Below are 9757 nucleotides of genomic sequence, written 5' to 3'. Positions count from 1 at the left end.
CGTCGTTGCATCTTGACGGCCGTTCGTCTCTTCTCTTGATTTCTTACAGAGAGAGAGACGTTGATTAATGGAAAAAAAAAGAGAAACACTTCTCTTCTCCTTTTTCTCCAAGAAGCGAAAAGCCCCACCACAGTGCCACCACAACGTCCTTTTCGCTTCTTGGCGAAAAAAAGAAGAGAAGGCTCCTTTTTTTCGCTCCTGACCCCGCTAAGGGACCAATACATTAGAGCTAAGCTAATCCCGGCTACCCGCTACCCCTTTTCATCTTTTAATTTAAGTCCTAACTAACTAGCCGTCACTCGCAGCTGGAATGGACTGCCTAACCGTGTCGTCGCGTTGCCAGTGAGCAAAAGTTACCTTCCGCCTCGATCGAGGGGGCCCATTGGCAAGCCGACTAAAAAAAATGGGTGGTTAGCACAATCCAGACTGCAACGAGATTACACGGAACTCCCCTAGTTTTACGTTACGAGCGGACAAAAGTCAAGCTTCTCTCACAAGAGGGCGCATTCCCGAGGGCCCCCGCCTGAGAATTACCTTTATTCGGTTTAACAGTGACGAGTCGGAGCCTTTGCGTTTTCCACAGTGATAAATATATCGAATGAGCGTTAAAATTTCAGCGGGTCAACCAACTGTTTGCGAGCATGATCCAAGTGTGCTGCTGGCAACCTTCCGGGGAGCAAACTGCACGGGATGTCGTGTGTACAATACCCGGGCCGGTTGTTTAGCTTACGCATTTGCCGACCACGGATAGTCACCTAGTCCATGCGTACAGACACACACCTTCACAGTTGAGAGACACTCACCAACGCCCAGGTCGAGCAACCTACTTAATGCCATGTCGCAGGCGAGTTTGCTCGACCCTTGCCGCTACGACACCGCAAACAATTATTTGCCCCCAAAAAAAATTCCAATAGTGGAAACGCACGAGGTCTTACCCGGGGACGTCTGTGCCTCCGCAACGGGAACATAATGCTCACCCGTATCTCGGCGGGGGCACTCGAGAAATGCTTTAAAAACACGGTACCCTCTTTACGAGAAGCTCTAGCCTACGACATTCGCCAAATGACCGTCAACATCTCGCCTCCTCGGTACTCTGTGTGACACGACTGTTCAGCGCACACCCAACACCGATTGAGGGCACAAGGCTTTCCCCACCGGGCAGATGGTATTGCCAGTAACATGCCGTGTCTGCATTTCTGGAGGGGATAGACCTACCAGGGCTCCCCGCTGATCCCAGACTGCGCAATGAGTCAGAACCAACAAGGAGGCAGAACCCCCAAGAGGTAGAGCCCACGCGAGCCGGGGGAGGGCTGGATAGAGTCTCCAACAGGCAACGATGCTTCCGTCCAATTGACTACTTGCGGACCCTACTAATGCCTACCAAAAATCCCTATCGACTAGGACAAAAAAGAGAAATCAACCAAAAACCTAACCGACAAGCCTAAATTTTGTAACGCGGGTCCAAATATAAAAAAATCCCCCTACTTTTCGCAATCGTTCGGGATACAACGTGAGTACGTTTTGCCGGTGATATGGGTGGCCACTTCCAAAAACACTCGGACAGCATCCCAAGAGACTTGACGCCACGTCTCAGGTGTACCGATATAGAGTCGGCCGAGGCGTGCATAGACACACGCGCCATATCACTCGCCGACCGGGCAACGAAGAAGTAAAGACAGAGAAAGTGTGAAGCAGACCCCGACTGAGCGCCACAGGAGTGTGCCTCGCTCTTTCGAGTTGGAGGACCCGGCCGCTTCGTCGCGGTGGGAACGCCGCCCTAAACGAGTGAGAAGAACTCGCCGCATGGCACTTGTCCCACACCATTGAAGTGATGGTAAAGGCCGACGAGGACCCACCCGCGAACGACGAACCCCCTGAGTCACCTGACACCGTGACTACAAAACGACGTGTGTGCTCGGGATTGTAACACCTAACAGTACCATGTACTAGTTATGTGCCAAACACACTCCCATGCATCACCGACTCCGCACTGAAGGCGACGGCGGCTATTGCCTGCCGGCCGAGTGTTCGAGGAAGCCCTGCCGATCAACCAGACCCATTTGAGCCACAAAAGAGTCGTCACGCGCACCTTACTGGGCATGGTACTTTTCGGGGGTTTAGGATCGGCACCGTACCAAAAATAAAACCAAGCTAATCAGCCAATTGGTTCCCGGCGTCTAACGCCAAATTTTGCCTGTGTCGCAGCAGTATACTTATTTTGATCTCGAAAGATCAACTACTGCTGCTCATAACGATACACCTCCACTAGCTTCGTGAGTATTAAAACATACGCACGAAGTTCATTAAAGCTTCGGAACTAAAAAAACAGGGGGAGAAATCCCTCGAAAAAATAAAACAGCTAAATGGTTGAGAAATTAAGGCGGAGGTAAAGGGACCTACTGTTAATCCTAAGGGACGCGGAGGAGGACTTTTCTTTCTTTTCCACACAGTCCACCACGCAACACAATTCTAAAGAGAATAGATAGATTGGATCGTCTATTGTTACGTACACATTGCCTTCTACCCGTGTATAGAATGCCCGTACGGCCGCACCACAGGGTATAAGTAGGTATCGGCATCGACCAACTCAGTGAACGTAACAAACAAGAGCACCTTATGTTCTCCAGCTCCCGAAGGCCAGTTAAGGCCAACCTCGGTAGAGAGAAGGTTACTCGAGTCGACGTGTAAATCACGTTTAGATGAAAACAGCCTCCTACACCCAGAAAACACCAATTCCTCGCCTTATGGTGTTAACAGGTACGGGAAAGCAGTCTCCAGCCAAGACGCAACCCTTCGCCGTTGGAATCGGTAATACCAACCCATTCGGAATATTGCACCAAGCGCAGACGTATACCCGGGTGCTTACGCTGTAATAGCGAGCTCGAAGGCAATGAACTACGTAGCAATCTACGATCCAGAAGATAGAAAAAACAGCCCTGTCCCGCGTGAGAGGTGACAACAGTTGTGTGACCAATGCGCTAACGCAAACGTTATCTCCTTCAAAGGTTGCTAGCGCGGCGCGCCTGGCTACTTTGACCGACCCCCCCCAACCCACCGCGTCCCACCACACGCGACGCGCGAAAGTGTGCGCACACTTATCCGTTAACTTTACTTTACAAGCAAAATACTACCCCCTAGCTGGAAATAACGTTTGTTTTATCTCAATGGGTTAACGCGGTTGGTCACACAAACGGCCTCCAAACATCGAGACAAAAAAATCCGATACAAAAAAGAAGAAAGACCTAACGGGCCGAATAACTTGTCATTCGCATTATTCTCTCGTTCTGACTATTGCTATCCTGACCGATACATCTATCCTGACGCGAAGTCCCGATCCCCAAGCTCGTTCCTACTTTACGCACGTTTCCATTTACTTTTGACAATGATCAGTGAACGTGCTTCCTCGCTACTACAATCGAGTAATCACCAACCGACGGCATGCCTTAGACCGTCGACTACCCTGCGAGAAAAGATTAGCTTGTCGATTGATGATCGCTCGATTGGATTTTACCGCGCCTACTTTGTGTCGCAAAATGGAGACATAGCTCGATTGGAACCAAGGAATTCCTTTCCTATTAAAAGCTGGCGCGCCACTCGCAACATGCGCAATGCGAGTGCCGACTTGCTAGCTGAGGCGCCACAAACACTCCTGGCCTTACAGCACCAACCGAGTGTCTCCACTTCACGCGGACCATTCGTCCCCGAGTGAGTGAATTTCGTTCCCAAACCCCCCTTCGAATCAGCTACGCGCTTAACGATATCATAAAGTCTCGTTCCTGAACTCAACAGCTCGTTCCTAACATTCTAAAGCGGTAAATAGCCAATTTCGCGTTACTTATTTTTGCCTACCGGCTAGGACGGAATGCAAGGCAAAAAAAGGAAGACGTGGATGTCGCTAACGCAAAAAACGGCATTTGCTCATAGTCTATCCTTTCTTTTCTCCATCTTACAAGTTACCAGAAGCTAATCCCATAAAATTTTGAACAAAGAAAAATGGCAAACCTACATAGGTTCTGTACGACAATCTAACTGATCTATCAAGAAAAAAGTCGCTACCCAGTTCTGACCCACGAGAGAAGAATGCGTAAGTAATGACAAGTGCGACGGGCAGCAAAACGGGGAGAGTCCAATGGGTTGTTTGCCCGACATAGAGTACAGAGCGCAACATAACCTGGTCGATCACTTACATCGTGGTGGTGTGGAGTCCTCCTCCTGTTGGCGGTCCCGGCGATGGTGTGTTCTCGAGGGCGAGCGCCGCTCCTTATATACCCCGCGGAGCATCCGGTGGGGCGAGGGCATAGAGAAAGAGCGAGCGCGCGCACCAATCGGCGCGCTCCACGCTAGTGCAACGTTCTCAGAACTTGCGCAATCCCAGTTAACCAATGGGAACGCAGTGGGGAAAGGGCGCTCGCCTCGGCAATAGCCAATCAGCATTAACATCCGCCATCGGACCTTCTAGAATGTTCTCGCACATTCGAAAGAACTTTCTAGATCGGCACCGGAAGTGCGTAAAATGGCACGTAACTCCAAATCTCAAGAGAACATAGTCACCATAACGTAAACTTTTGTCTCGAGACCAACTTGGTTGTTTCCCATTACTCTCGAATTCTCTCCACTTATTGAGATTTGAGACCAGACACAATATTGCTAGGTGCCGTTTACCTCGGATGCCCACTTACCGGAGCTCCATTTTTTCCTCTCTCGACTTACGATCTCTCGTAATTTTGTTCTCGAGACCACACAACCACAGAACTTAATCGGGCAACCAAACGGGTTTATTTTTTGTGTCGACCCGCCATGCCACATGGTCAGTTTTCTCCATGACGCTGCGTGTGTGAGCAAATTCGACTGAAGTGGTTTGCACGACGTTTCGACGTTTTTGTATTGCTCCTCGTAGTCAGAGTGAAATGTGTTAACAGGCACGCAGCTGACATAGCAGCAGCAGCATCAGCAACAATAGCAGTGAAACTTTTTTTTCTCCAGTGTATCAACGTCTTTTTTCTCCAGTGTAATACATTATCCTTTTCATCCAGTCCAGTTACATCGCCTCATGGTCTCTTTTTTTCCTACAGTGTAATACATCGTCTCTTTTTTTTTTCTCCAGTGTAATACATCGTCTCTTTTTGTATAAGCAGTCTCTTGAGGAGCCGCGGTTTTCCCGCCAACTACTGTAGCAAAAAAGCAGGCGCGTGCACACACACAACATCTGTTTTTTTTGCGGTCGCTGCTCTCTTTCTAAGCGCGTTGGTTGCGCGCGTTGGTTACGCTCCTCCGTGTGCCGCATCATCTTATCCAATTTACCCCCCGCGGGTCTCTGCTCTTTCGTCTCGCGTAACGCGCATCTGTTTTCACCGGGAGGAGCCTCCTGTCTCTCTCGCAAACAGCGCGACTATGGGCGCAGCCAACGCAAACCCACGAGCATCTTTTTTGTTCCCGTTTCAGCGAGAGCGCGCGAACGCGCGTTTTCTTCCTGGTCTATGTGCCCTGAAGAGGGGGAAGCGCCGCAGCGCACCAGGAGCCGACGGAGTGACGACCCAAATGCTCCGCAACCTGGCCGCCAGCGAGCAGCAGCGCCTGCTCGACTGCTACAATGACATCTGGCGGTCAGGGCAGGTGCCGGAGTCATGGCGCACAGCCATCGTGGCCCCCATCCTGAAGGCCGGAAAGCCGGCTGGAAACGTGAGCTCCTACCGGCCGGCCTCCCTCACTTCCGCCGCCTGCAAGGTGATGGAGGCCATTGCTTTGGTCCGACTGGACTGGGTGGCCCGTGCCCGTGGCTTCCTGGCCGACGAGCAGACGGGGTTCCGGCGGCGCCGGTGCACCGCGGACTCCATCGCGGATGTGGTCTCCACGCTGGAAGAGGCCAAGGCCTGCGGTGACGCCATGCTCCTGGTGCTTATCGATATCAAGGGGGCCTTCGATGGCCTGCCCCACCCAGTCGTTCAGCAGGCCCTGGACCTACTTGGCATCAACGGGAATCTGCGGCGGTTCATCTCGTCGTTCCTGGAGGAACGCACCCTCAGGGTACGAGTGGGCCAATCGAGGAGCTCCCCTCGGCCGGTGGCAGCGGGCGTCCCGCAAGGGTCAGTGGTGAGCCCCTTCCTGTTCAACCTGGCCCTGGCCCGGCTTCCTGCTGCCCTGCCGATCGACCCCGACTATCCGGTGAGCGCCTCCATCTACGCGAACGACACCGCCCTGTGGGTGCGAAGCCCACCACACAACTACCGCAGCACACGCTCGGCCCTGCAAAGAGCTCTCGACACCGCCGCTGCTTACCTGAGCAGCATTGGCCTTGCCATCTCGGCAAGGAAGACGGAGGCCATGCTGCTCCACCCAAGAGCAGCCGCCCGCCGCACAGCACCCCGGCTGCACCTGGAAGGCGTCCAGCTACCCTGGAGCACTGCAGTGACGTACCTGGGGCTGCGCATTGATCACCGACTGTCCTGGCTGCCTGCTGTCAAGATCCTGCAGGTGCAGATCCTCCGGGTCCGCAAGGCAGTCTCCCAGCTTCTTGCCCGAGGACAGGGCTGTACCACTGGGTGGGCATTGCGGCTGTACGACGCAGCAGCTACCTCACGCCTGCGGTACGCCTTCCCACTCGTGGCACTACCACCCGCCCGTCTCAAGAAGCTGGAGCTGCAGCATCGGGACGCGATTAGACTCTGCCTGGGCGCTCCCCGCAGTTCCCAAGTCGCTGCAACCTTGGCCGAGGCAGGAGCATGGCCCCTGTCACTCCTCCTCCTGCAGCAGGGGCTACGCCATGTTGACCGACTCCACCATGGACCAGACGTCAGGGCCCTGCTCTCCCGACTGCGCTCGCGGCCCCATTCACAGATGGGCAGACTCTGTGGGCTGTACGAGGAGGTAATCGGGAGGCCTCCAGCGAACAACGCACAGCTGCCTCCTCCCCAGAGACCACCCATACCCATCACCACAGAGCTGCCCGGCGTTTCCAAACGGCGCTCCCCGACTTGTGCCCTTCAACAGACGGCTGCCTCCCTCCTGCATGAGGACCACGGAGGAAACCTGCAGATCTACGTTGACGGCTCGGTGATGCCAGACACAGGCTCGTCGACTGCGGCCTGCGTGGTGCCCGCTTTGCGGAAGAGCAAGCAGTGTCGCCTCCCCGACCATGCGACGTCAACAGCGGCAGAGGTAGCAGGCCTTCACCTGGCTGTAGACTTACTCGCAGAGGAGCTGCCGGTGACCCCAGTGACCATCTACGGCGATTCCAGGGCGGCACTTCTCAGCCTGCAGAGGCCAGAAAGGGCCAGCCTCGGGGTTGCCCTGCTCTCGACAAGGCTGATGGCGCTCCAGGAGGCGGGCTGCTCAGTGTCCCTGCACTGGCTTCCAGCCCACGTAGGGATACTGGGCAACGAGGAAGCAGATGCACTGGCAAAGCGTGCCAACCACTGCGCGGTCCCGCCTAGCCTGGCTGTGACAGCCAATGATTTCACAAGCCACAGGCTTCGGCGCCATCTGCTGGCCTGCCATCCGGACAAGCGGACGTCCTTGGGCCGCCCTCCGCGACCACTTCCACAGCGCGGCCTCGCACGCAGGGAGACCTCCCTCCTTCTGCGACTGAGGATTGGCTGCTGTTGGACGGGTGCTCGCCGCCACCGTCATGGCCTCATCGCCTCTCCAGCCTGTTCCTCCTGTGGGGAGCCCGAGACCCTGGAGCACCTCCTACTGGCCTGCCCTGCTTACCTGCAGCAGCGTGACCGTCTCCTGCAGGAGTTCCGACGCCTGGGGCTTCCTTCTGCACGGCAGGAAGACATCCTCTTCCCTGGTCGTAGCGAGCTACCAGCCCTCCTAAGTGTAGTCGAGTACCTCGACTCGTCGGGGCTCTCGGCGAGACTCTAGGATTTTCTGCAAAGACGGATAGCCTCACGGCTATCCAAACCACTACAGGCTACTCGACCAGCCCCAATCATCTCGCTCCTGCTGGATCACCGCCCCCTGGCCTTTCACCCGATCACCACTCCTACCGGACCCATTGGGCCCTTCCTGCCGGACTGCTCAGCCGCTGCCGATGGCGTCACTTTAACCCTCTACTCTCCTATCTCCTTTGCTTCCACTCTCTCCCCCCCCCTGGGCTGCAGAAAACAGCGTCAACCTTTCCTTCTCCCTTCAAGAACCACTTCTCTCTCTCTCTTTCCGTTTTCTCTCGGGCGCGCTTTCTTCGCCGCTTCTACGCTCTTTCTCGCGATTTTTTCTCGCGATCTTTCTCGCGGCTTTCTGCCGCCATTTCCTGCATGCACAGTCAGTGAAATTTCAATCATACAGCAGTGAAAAAAAGTCGCGATGTCTCCGGGTGGTACCGGAAATATAGAGGTATGGCAGTGGCAGTGAACTATTGCACGATTTGGCGCCAAAATTCCCGACGTCTCCGGGTGGTACCGGAAACATACAGTAACGATGCAGCAACGACACGGTTAAAGACTGACCCCCAATCAGGGAGGACAACAAACAAAATTTTTATTCTTCGGCATCATAGCACCAACCGTCGAGGATTCGCACTCTCTCAACGTCGTTCAGCTCACCGACCCAACGAAGAAAGTACTTGAGCCAACTGTAATATTCAGCCGCAGACGGACGGCGCACGGCTGGAAACTCGCCGGCCACCGTGTGGCACACCTCCTTCTTCTTCTCGTGAAACTGTACCATCGAATACAGACGCTCGGCCACCTGGCTTGCGACGAGTGAACCGGGCATAAACATCGCACCGGATGACGGTTCACCTCTAGGTGGCGGGTTGCATGTTAAATATTCCTCGGCGCAGTCCACGACACCGAAGAAGAGCGCCAAGTGTCGCGCGTCATCTTCCGTGAGCGCGGGCAGTTGCTGCTGCTCACCGTCCGCTGCCGTCGTTGTGTTTTCGCGAGAGGCGGCAAACATGCGGTCCACCATGTTCAAGTATTGCTGCTTCGCCTTCCGGCGGTGCATGTATTCGACCCATGCCATCGCCGTGCCGTGGTGTTTAAGCCGCAGATAGTCGCAGTTTTTAACCGTTTGGCGAAGGGCCGCTAAATGCAGATTCGCTGTCGCAGAGCAGTCGCAGTCGCTTGGTGAATAGCCGCTGAATGCAGATTCGCTGCATCGAGGTCCCTTTTGTACAGGCGCACGTACAGGCGCACTCAACGACACTCACTTTACTGCATATTTACTACATATTTACTGCATACTGCATACTTGACCCGTCATGATGTAAATTAAGCAGTGACGCCACGTTGTCGCGCCTGTCACGATGGCGTGATGGGTGGCTTTTTTATTATTTATTTATAATTCTTTACTATTACACAATGCTGCATGCGCGACGTATTGCAAATTAGCCGACCGTGGCCGTGACATCTCCGGGTGCATAATCGGATGCAGCGGCGCCGTGTTGTCGCGCCCGATGGCGTGATCCACACGTGGGCACACGTGGCATTGAACCATTCTTCCTCTTCCTATTTTTTATTTACTTTTGCCTTATTTCTCTTCTTTACTTTACATTAGCCAAACTGGCGATATCTCCGAGTGGCATACTGGTTGCAGTGGCGCCGTGTTGTCGCGCCCGATGGCGTGATCCACACGTGGACACGTGGCATTGAACCATTCATTTTTCTTCTTATTTTTCTTTATTTTTGCTTTTCTTAACTTGGCAATTATTAGCGATGTCTCTGGGTGGTAACAAACTTTATTATTATATCATCATTTATTTATCTCTCTATTTTTTCATTTCTTTATTTCTTTATTTTCCCCCTTTCAGTTCGCA

The 9757-nt window shown here is 53.8% G+C and overlaps 1 protein-coding gene across 1 annotated transcript; it reads left to right on the top strand.

Moving 5' to 3' along the window:
* The first annotated feature begins 5538 nt into the window (after positions 1–5538).
* LOC129387848 (uncharacterized) lies at positions 5539–8047 on the top strand. Its single transcript, XM_055077495.2, has 2 exons — positions 5539–7826; positions 7912–8047. The coding sequence occupies exons 1-2, from the start codon at positions 5539–5541 to the stop codon at positions 8045–8047; spliced, it is 2424 nt and encodes an 807-aa protein (XP_054933470.2).
* Positions 8048–9757: the final 1710 nt, after the last annotated feature.

This window comes from Dermacentor andersoni, unplaced genomic scaffold (genome assembly GCF_023375885.2).
Source record: "Dermacentor andersoni unplaced genomic scaffold, qqDerAnde1_hic_scaffold ctg00000050.1, whole genome shotgun sequence".
Taxonomy (NCBI): Eukaryota; Metazoa; Arthropoda; class Arachnida; order Ixodida; family Ixodidae; genus Dermacentor; species Dermacentor andersoni.
This window is presented reverse-complemented; position numbering and strand designations above follow the sequence as displayed.